Source organism: Gopherus flavomarginatus, chromosome 9 (genome assembly GCF_025201925.1).
Source record: "Gopherus flavomarginatus isolate rGopFla2 chromosome 9, rGopFla2.mat.asm, whole genome shotgun sequence".
NCBI classification, from domain to species: Eukaryota; Metazoa; Chordata; order Testudines; family Testudinidae; genus Gopherus; species Gopherus flavomarginatus.
The window spans coordinates 9,597,886-9,612,168 of record NC_066625.1 but is presented as its reverse complement, the minus strand read 5'-3'; the positions used below and the strand labels follow the sequence as shown (position 1 = coordinate 9,612,168).

Here is a 14,283-nt window from a genome sequence, read left to right as displayed (position 1 = left end):
CAAGAGGTCATTTAGTCCAGTCCCCTGCACTCAAGGCAGGATTAAGTATTATCTAGACCCTCCCTGACAGGTGTTTGTCCAACCTGCTCTTAAAAATCCCCAATGACGGAGATTCCGCAACCTCCCTAGGCAATTTATTCCAGTGCTTAACCACTCTGACAGGAAATTTTTCCTAATGTCCAACCTAAATCTCCCTTGCTGCAGTTTAAGCCCATTGCTTCTTGTCCTGTCCTCAGAGGTGAAGAACAATTTTTCTCTCTCCTCCTTGTAACAACCTTTTATGTACTTGGTGGTCCGCTGCTGCCACCTCCCCAGCCAGGTTCTCTCAGGTACCTGCTGCAACAGAGCAGTGACCCAGTGGCCAGTCCTACCCCTTCCGCTCACCACCTGGGCCTGACTGCCAGTTGGGGCTGGGGGAGAAGGAGGCAGGCACTTGACCCTGCATGCCCCCCGTACGCGTCGCCGATCTGCAGACGATAGGTGACCACGACGACAAAAAAACCAAACACAACTCTAAAAAAACAGGACAAAGAAAGATGGTTCGTTTTTTCCAATAGACTTTTTTCTTTTTTATGAAAAACGGTCACACGGAATTCTCCAACATAATGCCAAAAAAAAAAAAATTAAAAACAAAAACAGAAAACAAAAGACAAAAACCTGGCTCTCCTTTCCTCTCGATTGTCTGAAAAATCCTTGTGTTCCATAGAAGGCATTGGGCAGTAAGTGCTTTCTATTTAACATTAGCATAAAATCTCTCTCTCTCTCTCTCTTTAAAATTTGCTCACACAATTTGCTTCTACAAGTACAGTACACTTTATGTGTGGCTGTTTATGTGTGCCTGTTCCCAGATCATTTACATTCACAATCCAACTGGAAATAAAAAATAATATTCTAAACGTCAGACTGTGTTCTTTATAATTTCATAATTTTTTCACAGTTTTAAAAAGTTTATATTTTTATATATATATATTTATATTTATAATTAAAAAGTCGAATCCATTTAAAGACTTATAATACAGAAGGGTTTAAAGAGTCTTTTGGTACATTAAAACTGTACAGTTTAGAAACATTAATATCCACCAAGTCTTGGTGAGCCGTGGGCCGGAGCAGAGGTGGCAGAGTTCAGCACCATTGTGGTTCTTTTAAAGTATGAGGGATCATCTTTTAGGGGGTGCCCCTCTGCTCTTCCCATCGAGGCTGCAAGTCTCTAGTACTCAGATAGTACCATGGCAGATAGCTAAAAATCTGTCCTTGTAAGTATCTCTCCCCTGGAGCTCTGGGTGGGTCACTCTGCTCCCATCCACACTGGAACAATCTCAGTGCCCTAGAAATATGTAGTGCGAATCGGTTAGCTGCAAAGATCAGTGCATCTCGTGAGATTTCAGTTAAGTGCAAGGACATTGCGCCATGGTCTTGTTCTGCTCCACTGCCCATGCTCCCTGCATGCTGCCTGGAGAGCCGGGGCTGTGTATTGGTGTTCCGGGTTGCAAACCTGGCTCCCTGAAGCAGCTGCTTGAAGGCAAGTGGCCAAAGCTGAAGACTCAGGCCTGTGAGAGATCAACAAGATGGGTGGGGCGGCTGCTTGGAGGAGGGAGACTGACTGTTCTCAATGAGCCCCGGGGGTGACTGTCCACATGAACCCATTAAGCTGAATGGCCGCTCCCGATGACAGCTTGGTTCTGGCTCCCACTGTGGATATGCAGCATGCGTCTCCTGCATGGACACTCCTGGGGGCAGTTCTCATCTCATCCCTTTTGAGCAGGGAGCTGCGTGTCCTTCTGCCTGAACTGCAGGAGCCTCACACCCAGGGAGAACGCAGCCCCTCAGCTTCACGTGAAAGCTGAGGGGCTGCACCTGTGTGAAAAAGCAGTGATGGGCTATGGCCTCCTTCGAGCTGCAAGAAGGGACTTCCTTGTTTGTAAGCAGGTTGCAGCAACTTCCCCATTCATTTCACCTCCTGAAGGGAGATTTTTGTTCGTTACACTCCACCCTGTACCCTCCCTCATGGATTACAGCCCTCCCCTTTCCCTTCCTCCCTACCCCCCATCGCAGACATTTTTTTGGATGAATCTACTGAGTTAATCGATTTGTTCAATGAGAGATTCTGTTCTCTCCTACCCAACTCCTCGTAACCCAGAAGGGACATTAGTCAACGGCTCTGTGTCCAAGTGACTCCATTCCTCCTTGGCTGTCCACTCGCATTAGCTCTCCATTAGGTCCCAGACAGCAGACTTAGAGGAAGGGAAGCTGATTAAAGGTGCGCCTGCTGTTTGAGCTGAGGCGCTTAGAGAGACACTGCTCCTTTCTCTTCCACCTCATACTTTCCAGAAAGTCATGTGCAGTTAACAAGGAAGGAGCTATAAAGGAAGGAGGCATAGATACCCTGAAGGCTAGTAGGTGTTCTTCCAGACAAGGTCATCCTCTGAGTTTTTCAGGGGGTCAAGCAACACAAAAGAAGCCTTCTCTGTTTTGATGTTATTCTGCTGGTGCAGGGATCTGAGAATCATTGACACTCCAAGAGCAGAAGGGGGAAGGAAGAAGCTGGTTAATTTTGTCTTAATTAAAACCACCCTGTTCATCCAGAAAACGATGGGCTCCAATCTCCAATGCTATCCCAAAGGCATCTTCAGAAAGTCCTACGGTTGCTTCCTCCCCACCCTAACTTTCTCTCTTCTCCTTTTGAAGACCTGTCGATAGTGCGACACAGAAGTCATAAGCAGGAAAGAAATAAATCATGTTGTCTGAACAGCATGTCCTCAGATTCGCCACGCTCCTCTTCCGAAGGGAAATCGGAACTCTCCAGGCGGATGGCACATGTCCCTGAATTCCCTCTTCCTAGACAGTCAGCAGATGACTGGGACGCCATCTGTATTGAAAATCATGCCTGTCGTGGGCTCGTACGTCCCTGCTAGGTAGTACAGATCCTCACTGTCCTGGTATTTCTTAGTCTTTAGCATCTGCTCGTACTGGTCCAGACCAACCACCAGACACTTATGAGAAATGGTCTGGACATCATTTTCATCCACGTGGGAGGACTGGTACAGTGCTCGCTGCATTAGAGGAACGGGGAGGGAAATAGAGAGGAAACGAGTCATTAGCGGACACTTCACATCACTTAGAACACACCCCTTCCCTACAGATTAGGTGCCCCAGGCCACAGAAGGACCTGAGAGCTACACACACGGAGTGAAAATGGTGGGATGCAGAAGGTTTATTTAATAAACCTTGAGGTTTATTTGCTGCATCCCCATAGTGAGACAGGCCATCAAATGGAACTTTGTGAAGGCTTTTACAGTTTGATATTTCCCCCAGTTTCAATCAAATCTGGTAACTCGGTCAGCATCTTGCATGTTTCTCAGCCTCTCTGTGAACCTCAGATCAGACTGGTGACATTTTGTCAGAATTTAAATGAAGTAAAACAAAGATGAGCCTGAACGACAGGGCTGGTGCCAAACACCATGGAAATCTGGGGATGTTCACATATGGATCTTTGCAGGCTACCTTCCCCCCCGTAAGATGCTCGGCCAAAACCATGGACTTGGGCTGACACTCATCTCAGCATAGAATTGGACCGGACCAGACCAGATCCGATGGCCTTTACCTCATTAACACTTGTTGCTCCGCTTATAAAATCAGAGCAGTCAACAACACACCACGAAACCTTCTCCAAGGCCTGGCCTTCTGCCATCCGCACCCTCATCTTACCTCCATGAAGTCCTTCCTCTGGTTGGATGCCTGCAGAGTGGCAGATAGGCTCCTCCCAGATTTCTGATCCCAACGCTATGCCGAGAACAGTCAGCCAGGAAAAATGGAGAGGGAGAAAAGTTAAAGCAGGCAAGTTAGTGCCTTTCAGAGACGCCTCCCTCACCGAATAAAGATGTGCATTCCCACAGCCTACATCTTGACCTTGAGTCATAAGCTTAAACAGAGCCTGATTTTTAAAGCGACCGAGCAGCTGCAGCTCCCAGTGATGTCAATGGGAGCTGCGGGTGCTTGGCACCCCTGAACATCAGGCTCACACAGCCTGCCCCTACACCAAGGGCTTCCTCTCACCCTTCACATGTCAGACGGCAGGAATAAATCATTTTGCTCTGTGCACCCCGGGGACAAACAGAAGTTTGATGGACTCAAGGCTGCTCGCTGTGTTTCCAAGCTGTGTCTTAGAAGTATAAAAACCACCTCCCCCTCTCAAGTGGCTTTAGAAACCCGAGGCATGTCCATCCACTAATGACTTTGATCGTACAAAATCTTCATGTTCACCCTTTACTGGTCACAAATGGAACCAAAATTATATTTTGCACTTAGTTAAAAACTATGAAAGTCACCTGACTCCCACCAGGATGAAGGTGTGAGGGAAGTTTTGCAGTGTGGCCATTAAACAAGGCGGGCAACGTTCGGTCGACATACCTTGCCTTCGTTGAGCTTTTTTCCAGGGTTGGTTTCTTCTGGGTGGTAAAACCACTTGACCCTGACTACCATGTTGTTCCCCCAGGACTCCCACATGCTCTGGATCCGGCCGATGTAGGGTAGGTTGGGCCGCCCAGCTGACAAGAAGACCGCGCAGTCTCCAATCCGGATGATCTCCTTGCCACGGACAATGGCCTTGTAGAACAGCTTCCTGGCCTTCCCTTTCATTCCTCGTCTCTGTGAAATCAGGAGCGCAAAGCTGAGTGAACAGAATATCAGGTACAAACCAGTCTCACTCATCCCCCCACTCTGGGATAGCTTGCACGCCTTGCCTGCATCCCACTACGGATAACTAGAGTACCAACAGTTACGCCCTCTTGTTGGGTCAGCCCGATGGTATGGCAAAGCAACCCGAGGACACCTCAACAGTGAGTGGGTCCAGATGAAGCATGTTACCTTGGAAGATATGGCGAGTTGCCCCCTTTTAAGCACCCCCTGCTGGCTAACAGGGAGAACAGCAATGATGGGAGGCATTTATCCCTTTCTGGCCAGAGGGCCAGTGACACAGCTGCAAACGTCACAAATGAAATCGAATGGTTAAAGGGTGATCGGAGAACCCCTAGTGAGAAGGGAGTGGGAAGTATAGAGTGACCTGATTTCAGTGGGGTGTCCGCTCCTCCAGAAACAAACCAACAACACCTCAACACACCTAAAGATAATGTATCTGTTTATGGTTTCAGTACAGTTAGGAGCCAATGCTCATGGACAGAGGAGCCAGGCAGTCCCAACAGATGGATTGCAGCTGCTGCTGGAGTGTCTCTCCGGATGTCTGCTGTAAATCTGCCTGAAACATTTTTGATCTTCTTCCTTCCTGCCTGGCGTAACCCCAGTAACAAATCAGTTGGGAACGCACCAAACCTCACCACCGGGGGATGCCTTTGCCAGCCAGGAAGAGGGTGGGGATGAAACTGCTGGCTTTGCAGGGGAGGAGGCAGAGTAGAAAAGTGACAGGGATTATGAAAACAAAAGGGCAAGAGCCAAAAGAACTAGCCAGAGTGCTATGCTCACCTGGGTGGGTTTGCCAAACCACTTCCAAAGCTGCCGTGCAGGGAGGAAGGCAGCGATCTTGGGTCTGTTTTCTACCGAAGGCAGCCTCTGCCGTTTGGCAAGCTCTTTGGTTGTGGGTAGATGGATCCCCTCCCGCTTTTTGGGCCTGCTCTTGTTGCTGCTCGGAGGTTGCTTCTGCTGCGGCTGCTGTTGCTGCTGCGGTGGCTTCTGGCCTTGAGGGTGAGAAGACAAACAGGATTTTCCTGCCTGCTTGGTCTGCTTTGGAGTGAGAGCCTGCTGGACTGAGGAGCTCGGCTGGGCGTCAGCCACCTCCTCATCTGAGCTACAAGAGGAGTCTTCATCTGTGGTGGAAGAGGAGGAGGAACTGGAGCTTGATGAAGATGAGGTGGATGATGCTGATGACGAGGATGAGGAAGAGGATGAAGAAGAGCTGCTACTGCTAGAAGAGGAGGAGGAGGAGGAATTAGATGAAGACAGAGGGGTCGAAGCTCTGGAGCTGCTTGAGCTGCTGTCCTGAGCTTCACCTCTGTTCTTCTCGGCTTCCTCTTCACCCTCGGACTCCGAGCTGCTGCCGCTGCTGTTGCTTTCAGTCTCCTCCATGGCCGTCGCTGGGGTGGTTTTGACTTCTTGATCCTTGCCTCCAAAATTAGAAGCTGAAGATTCCCCCTCTGCTGCTTTAGCCCTTGACGATTTCTGCTTGGCTTCATTACCCAACGCAGCAGGGTAGCCCAGCCCCAGGACACTCTTGCCATCCCTCCTGCTGGTCAGGTTTGACCCCTCCAGCATCCTCATGGCCTCCTTTGTTTTCTTGGTCTTTGGAGACATCACCCCTTCATGGTCCAGCTTGATGAGGATTTCATTGTCCAGTTGCTTTCTCTGAGCCTTGGCTGCCGAACCAAACTCCTGCGACTCCTCAGCAGGCCTTCCCTTCTTGGCTTTGGTTTTCCCGGAGGGGTTGTCACTGGAGCTGAAGGATCCCAGCGCCCCTGCGAGCTCACTGTAGGGTTCCGTTCCAAGAACATTGCTGAATGCAGGAGGCTGAAAAGAAGGGGGAGGTGGGCTATGGAGTTTAGCAGAGATCTTCATTTTGCCGGCTTTATTCCGTTTTTCCTCTGTAGGTGGGGGAGATCCTCCTACTGGATTCTGCTGGCTTTTCCTTGACCCCTTCACACTTTGCTTGCTGAGGCAGATTGACTTCTCTGGAGCAGAAGGAATGTTTGCTGAAGAATCTCCCTGGTCTGTCTCTTCCGACAAGACTGCGTCTTCTGGAAAGGAACAGAAAGCAGATAGACTGAGAGATGCAAATATCACCCATATGACATTTTCAATAAGCCAGGATGGACTCCTTCAAGTCACAATAGTCGCTGAATATTCCCTGCACGTAACTCAGGCGCTGAGGCCCTGGGTGGGGAGAGGGATTTAAAGATTTCTGCTGTTCCTTCATGGCTTGCTTTTTTATCATACTGTTCACTCCAGCCAGTGACCACCTTAGCAAGGCCCTTTTTGAGGACTTAATAAATAGTATAGGCCAGTATGTCTGAGGCTAACACCAATGAGCTGCTGACCGCTATAAAGAGAACACGCTATGAGTTTCCTCTATCACAAACCAAGCTGAGAAAGCACGATCTAGATCTCTCCGATCTGTGCTATACTTACTGCTGCCCGTGCCTTGAAATACAAGGTGAGATGGTGGCGCGTTCAGTAGCATAATAGACAACCAACGGTGCCTTAGCATCAGCCATCCTCCTGACACTTTTCATGCCAGCCATGTCCTGGGAGCAGTGCTGAGAGGGCAGCCTTAGCCTCTGGAGGGTACAGCAGGCCTCACCTCAGCCACGAGTTTTAGACACAGTGGGAGGCTGCTTGCTTTCCTAGCTGCAGGCAGAGTGCTGCATCCATAGGGTAGTGGAGCAGCTGCAATGTCGAAGCTGCTTTCCCTCCCTCTGCAAGCTCAGCCACTGGAACTGTTCCACCTCCCTACGAGTGCAGCGCTCTCCCTGAAGCTAGGAAAGGGAGCAGCCTCCCAGTGTGTCTGCAATTCGTGGCTGAGGATCACGCCCATGGGAAAACAGAGTGGAGTTTCCAAATCTTGTTTGCAGCACTGAATTCAATAACCCCAGCTGGTAAATAACTAGCTCTCTAACCCAACCAAAACCCATGGACAAACTCCTGCAAGAAGGAGAGAAACTCAGTAGCTGTTCAACACTTTCCCTGAACTTTGGGTTATAGTGCTGGATGGAAGCTGTCTTCAAAGGAAGGATGAGGATTAGGAAGTTTAGCAGCAAAGACCAGATGCAGACCTGCACTAGTGCAGGTTGGGTGTTTGCAGAACCACCTAGGCAAAGGGATGCTACTCTAGGAAAAGAAATGCTACATTACCGGATTAAACAGTTGGCACAAGGACTCACTGAACTGCACGTTAAAACGGGTGAATCAACCTACCAGCTTTCAGCTTGATGCTTGGCTTTCTCCCACGACCTTTGCCCTTGGCCACTGGCTCCTCTGACCCTAGTGTATTGCCCTCTTTTGCTTCCCCAGCATCCTTGCTGGACTTCCGGCTGCGGCGCTTGGTACTGGGCACCAAGAGGGCAGGGGAGGGCTCCGCACCTGTAACATCAAGTCACACCAATGAGCAATGCTGGTGTATGTCTGCCCACTAATCAAACCAAACAGAACCACACCGCGCCAAAACTGCGCGTCTGAATTTTCAGCAGCAGCCATTAAAAAGAAGCTTGTTGCTGTCCCCAGCTTTTCGCTGGCATTACACAATGCCTATGAGGGATGCACGTTAAGTGCTATTGGGAAATTGCCACCTACTAACACCAGGCAGACAGGGATTTACTCCATCACTCCAAAATGGGTTTTCCTTCCAACACCCCAGCCCTAGAAAACTCAGTCCTGATCCACATAGCTTATGACACACTCCTGGAACAAAAACAGTGGAGAAATATCCCTGGAATCTTACTGGATAGTTCCCTAGCGTGGGAAATCTCCCTTTTGAGCAGGTTTAAAAGGAGGCTGCTCATGGGCCCTGGGGGAAACCTCATGCAAGACCCAATTCAGGAGTCCAGACTTACACTGGATCTTGTAGTCAGGTGGTAGAAGCCGAATATGAGACAGGGGGATCCGGCCAGTGTCCCCATCATCAAATTCCACCGTTATCAGATCCCCATCCTCTTCCAGATCAAGGGCCCCTGTGGTTTGAGGGGAAAGCCATTAGAAAGAGAGGACTGGGAACACACTCAGCTGGAGCAGTAGAGTGGAAATGGGACAGACCCTGGCACTAGGAAGTTATGACTGATGGAGGCAGGGCCAGTTTCAGAACCTGCTACTAAGCCAGACCCATTTGGGGCGAACAAACTGTGATCCAGTTACACACCCCGCCCTCAAGCACAAATCTACTCTTTCAACACAGCCATCCCAATAGCTTAACCACATGATTCCATCTCATCTCTTCTCACGCCTATTCACTCTTCGTTTGCACTGACGTCCCTTCATTATGGCCTGTCCAATAGCCTCAGATCCATCTCTGACTGGATTTTATCACCACCTTTGGCTATCGTAAGCCACTGCTTATTCATCTTCCCTCCCAGATAAAGAATCACTGTTTCATCCCTCTCTCCTTGTATCAGTCTCCCCAGTCTGTTAGTCATGTGCAATCTCCTCTTACGCTCTCTTCAGCTAGTGCATCTTGAACTCCAAGGGCTGCATCCCAACTGGCAGCTTCTTCATTTATGGCCACTTTCCCGGCCAGTCAACTTCAAACCACGTGACCAGGGCATTGTGGGGAAGCAGGAAGTGCTTTGCAGTCAGCTCACAGCCCTTCCTACTGCTCTCTTTACAGGCACTTTTTATGGCTCAGATTTCCAAAGAGGCCAAATGGAGTCAGAAACTCAGGGTACGATTTTCAAAACGGGCCTATGTGACTTAGGCGCCTATGCCCCATTGAAAGTCCGCTGGACTTAGGCTCCTATCTCACTTATGGGATTTTGAAATTTATCATCTCCCCCTCCTAGGCTTCTGTTAAATGTCAATGGTATTTAAGCACCTAACTCCCTTAGGCCTCTGTGAAAATCCCAGCATAAGTGAACAGTAATATTGGCCAGCGAGGCAGCTGTGATGATTACATACCAAATGGGGCTCTTTGCAGAGTCGGGCACTACTCCAAGTAAGGAATCTGGCCTGGCAGGGCTATCACAACAGGCTTTGGGGCGGCACTGTACTATTTCCCTGATTCTCCTGAATTTTGTGCTAAGATACTCCTGGCTTCTGAGCGTAAGAGGGGCAGCCATGATATGCTCTTACCTCTGACCACAGTCCCTGGGTAGAGGCAGCGATACTGCTGGCTCCAGTAGGCGGCAATTCTTGTTCCTTCAGGCAGGAACCTCACTGAGGGCGGCTTCACGTCAATAATCTGTTTGGGGTGGGACAGCAAGTTACTAACCCGCCTGAGGCCTCTATGATCTTTTGTCCTCCACACTAGTGTTCCAGGAGACTGACTGTCAATGGACACTGCTGAGACCTCCCCAGGGAGGACTTCCTGGACTTCCTCCTCCACCAGGATTCAAAAGTGTCTCTGCTGAAGGCTGCAGAGCAGGAGAAGGGTGATCTCTATAGGAAAGGGTCACATTCCTCCACGTAATACCATGCAGTACAGCTCGGAAGACTCAAAGTCCTACAGTCTTTGGCAGGACAGGGTTAAGCCCATGGCCCTGGTGTGTGTTCGCCCAATGCCAGCGATGGGAAACTGAATCCACAATGCCAGGAAGGGAATTACATTTGCCGAGGCACATAAAGCAATCTGTCTGGGACCTGCTCCACGCTGATGGGGCATCCGGGGCAGGACTGGGGGCACCGCTGAAAGCTGCAACTACCCACCAGACAAGGAGAGATGTTCCTTTTGCCTCCCCCATCCCTGATACAAAAATCACATTGCACATGTGGAGAGTAAAATGGCCCAACTTACAGCTTCCTGCAGAAGCTGCTCCAGACAGTAGATATGGGGACGATTTCCCCTCTCCCCTTCCACCACGACTCGGTATCTGAAAACACAAGACCCCACGGCATCACAAGATATCAGAGCTTAACAAGAAGGACCTGCTGTGCCCCAATAACCCTTCCCTGGGCTTAGTTCCAAATGTCCTACCTTCTCCAAGCCCAATCATCTTCCACCTCAAAATCCCCAGTTTAGCCAAGGCTGCATTCTTCCAGCTGAGGAATTCACTGGTAAACTAGGGTAGCTCATTATGATAAATTCCTCCTCCCACCCAAACACAGCTACTGCCCCCAGCTTTGCAGCTCTCAAGAAACATCTGCAGCTCATCAGTATCCAGCTTGCTTGGCACAGAATCAGCTGTGCTGGATCACACACCAGGTGCTAAAAAGACCCCCCCACCCCCACTGGGTCTCTGGTGAAGCTGGGGCTAAAACCTCACTGTGCATGAAGGACAGGGCAGCAATATTGTGTGTACATACCCACGGGAGCCCCCAAAGCATGCGCTATCCCCCCGCCATAGCAGGGTCCATCAGGGGGAGGCTGCCATTTTACTCACATGTCAGGTGAGTGCACGGTCTTCACGTGTCCGGCATAGAGCAGCTTGTCATCCATGGGAATGAGGACACGCAGCCCGTCCTTCAGTTCATCTTTGTCAATGATACAGGAGCGGGGGGCTGCAGGATCACGGAGCAAGACATAGAGTTAGCGGCTCCATTCAACACAACTGAAAGGGGCAGATCCCATGGGACAGGGGTCTGCTAAGAACCAAAATAGGCCATCCCACAGCTTTTGACAATACCTGCCATTCCCACTGGCCTCAGTTAGACTGTCAGCTGTTTGGGGCAAGGGCTGTCTTTCTTTGTACAGCTCATAGCACAATGGGCCCCTATTCTCAGCTGGCCCCTAGGCACTTTGGTGATACAGTAATAATACTAACAGGCCAGAAAAAACCCAGCACCTCGTAGAGATGTAGAAACCTGTAGGAGGGCTTTCAAGGAGCAAGTGGGTGGCTCTTTACTGGCTCATGGTTCCTAACGAGGGGCTAACGCACAGACCAAAATCAGTCATCACTGGGCTCTAGTCGGGTGAAGGGTAAAGGCAGATCATGCAAACCCCTTTCTCTGGGTTATCATCCTATCATTCCCAGGTGAACACAGAGCAGATACCCTGCCTGATTCTCCAGGCAGCCCTGCTATTGGGCCGGCTTTGCAGCTGCCCTGACTGAGGCACACGGAAGGTCAAGGGACTTGCTGGGGGCCAAAATACTAGTCAGTGGTTCAAATGGGGATTAGAACTCATAGCCCTCTTGGGACCCAGTCCTTTGTTCCAACTGCTTGTGAGCACAGCCTGCCCGAAAGACTGATGGCGCGCTCCTGCGACTGCTGGCCAAGGCCGATCCGGCCTGTGGGGGACTCAGGGCACACTGGATGAGAGCTGTGCTCCTCATCAGAGCGGAGCAGCATCCCCTGGGCACGCTGCTCTTTATCCAGCTGGGAAAAGCTCATCCAACTCTCCCAGCCATTGCTGCTGAAACACCAGGCGTGGTTAGAAAAGCTTCCCCTCCCCCGACAGTGACAGCCTCCGGCTCTCACCTGGGGTAGGGGCCCGCTCTACAAGCATGCTCAGGGGGAGATTCTCGTCCTCTGAGAAGCTACTGTCTTGATTGGGCTCAAAGTCCTCTTCGGCTGCCATGCTTTCCATCAGCTTGCTGACTGCGCCGCCCTTCCCTCGGTTCTGGAGAAGGAAACAAAAGAGCACATCAGAAACTTCGGCCACATGTGGGATCGAGCCTCAGGGCTCAGGAGTCATTTTAAAAACCCTCCTTCCCCAGCTCTGCAGTTTCCTTTCTAAGTGATCCCCATTAGACATGGAAGGTTCCGTGCCGGAGGCCAAGATGCAACATCCCTGCAGCAGCCCTGACTCTACGCCTGCCATTCTCCCTCCCGGAGTAGGTAACCTGGCCATCCAGGCCACAGTGCAATTAGGATTCAGACCGCCTCAGCGTGAACCACCGCAGTCAACAGGCCCTGCCTATGCCGTACCCAAAGTGACAGTTGCCTTTTGGTAGCTCACTGAGTTCTCTGCTTTGTTTATTTGCTGAGTTTATCCCCCACTGCTGTCGTCAGCTGAACAAGGCCTCCGAGAGCCCTTTCATACGTTCGAGCTGCATTTCTTGACCTGCCTGGACATTAAAAGAAATGTTGATGTGCTGGGTCCCTCAGAACAGAACCAGGCAGACGTAGGACTGGCCGGCGATACTTGTGATGAGAACCAGAAAGAACCGTGTTTCGGCTGCTGTTGCAGAGTCCGACGGAGTCCCTTATAACCTGGAACTGGTGAAGAGGGACTCTCTGGGGAAGGTGGTAGTTCAGTCACCACTCCCATTCAAGGTGTCTTGAACTCTTGCCCACTGGGCCAGCAACATCCCTCAGTGCTGCCCTAACGCGGCCACGTTCTTCCGGGGCACAAAGTGGAATTTGGTTGGCAGGTCCTGAGCTCCCTGAACTGTCATCTGGATGTACCTTCCCTCGGGCCCGAGGAAAGTCACTAGACGGTGGTGTTCTACATTCATCTGCGTCTTTAGACTTCCTGACAAGAGGAGAACTTGAAAGAACTAAAGTCTGTCTTGCCTGTAAGGGTGTTTCCGTACAACCCTTCCTGCCCCAGTCTCGTTAGCGAGAACATTTTATAGTGCTACCAACATCCCAGCTCCCAAAAGGGCGTGTCTGTCTGTCTGTCTATCTGTCTCTCTTCCCCCTCACAATGCAATACGGCAGGAAGGAAGCAAAGACCCAGCTGTCTTGCTACAACCTGACATCAATTTGTGGAGCCAACCCTCACCTCTTTCTTCACCTCCTTTGCTTTCACCTTGGCTTTACTCTTCTTGTTGGAGCTCAGGGAGTTGGCCAGGCTGACCCGGGCATCGGAGGGGGAGCTGGAGATGCCAGGGGGAGACATGGAAGAGGAGGAGGAGCAGCAAAGGGCCTCTTTACCCTTCTTCCTCTGCTAAAAGCAAATACAAAAACAACCCCCACCCATAAAAAGGCTTGATCAGTAACGCTCACTAGCCAGTTACAGAGGAAAGATGGAGCAAAGGGGAGCGCGGCAGTTCGTATTCAAACAGAGCTACGAGTAAAGACTCCAGCCACGAAGGGGCAGAGCCCAAGCAGGCAGCTTGCCAGACTCTTGCACTGTATTGAGGCTCTCACTGCCTCTCTGGCACTCGGCACTCAGCATCGACATTCCAGTGAGAGCTTTTCATTATCCCAACCTGCTCCCCCCGCTGACCAATTCTTCCTCCAGAACTTCTCGAAAAGGACCCCACCTGATGTTGGGTCACAACTTGTCTAATTCTTCCCATAATCCAATCTTCCCAGTAAGCCGTGAATAGGCCAAATTGGAGCCAAAGGAACCTAATGCTTCAGCAGACTCGTTAGCATGTGATTGGGAAGGGAGCACTGCTATTCCCCGAGAACGTGGGACCTAGGACGTCACTGGGCTAAAGGCAAAGCGCCTCGAAGGCCATGATGGGCGAGGGAGGCAGAGGGGACCAGACCGGGGGAGACTTGGGGGTGAGACAGGAGTTTTCCCTCTGACTGCAGTACAGGGTTTCCATGGTGGAGACAGAGCAAATTTTCCAGTCCGCAGTTTTACAATGGGGCAGAAAAAGGATTGCATGACTAGCCTAGGGGTTACATCCTGCCCCATTGAAGTCAATGGGAGTTTAACCACCACTTCAGCAGGGACAGGATCTCCCCCAGAATCCCTAAACCAAGGTCCGGTATAGTCAGGCAAGAGCAGTTAGCCTGGTC

At 50.6% G+C, this 14,283-nt stretch overlaps 1 protein-coding gene across 13 annotated transcripts in view; it reads right to left on the bottom strand.

Moving 5' to 3' along the window:
• Positions 1–540: 540 nt before the first annotated feature.
• The window catches only part of TNRC18 (trinucleotide repeat containing 18), a 91,624-nt gene continuing 77,881 nt past the window's right edge, over positions 541–14,283 (bottom strand). For 10 of the 13 annotated variants that reach the window (XM_050966520.1, XM_050966527.1, XM_050966519.1 and 7 more), the window contains 11 exons: positions 13,313–13,477; positions 12,064–12,205; positions 11,028–11,145; positions 10,442–10,517; positions 9,781–9,889; positions 8,553–8,669; positions 7,918–8,082; positions 5,476–6,740; positions 4,408–4,644; positions 3,706–3,780; positions 541–3,050 (listed from right to left, as the gene is read on the bottom strand). In XM_050966520.1, coding sequence (XP_050822477.1) covers positions 2,844–3,050; positions 3,706–3,780; positions 4,408–4,644; positions 5,476–6,740; positions 7,918–8,082; positions 8,553–8,669; positions 9,781–9,889; positions 10,442–10,517; positions 11,028–11,145; positions 12,064–12,205; positions 13,313–13,477 — 2,676 coding nt within the window. In that variant the 3' untranslated portion in view covers positions 541–2,843. The remainder of the gene's footprint in view (positions 3,051–3,705; positions 3,781–4,407; positions 4,645–5,475; positions 6,741–7,917; positions 8,083–8,552; positions 8,670–9,780; positions 9,890–10,441; positions 10,518–11,027; positions 11,146–12,063; positions 12,206–13,312; positions 13,478–14,283) is intronic. The other 3 variants (XM_050966523.1, XM_050966526.1, XM_050966529.1) reach the window with 2 other exon arrangements.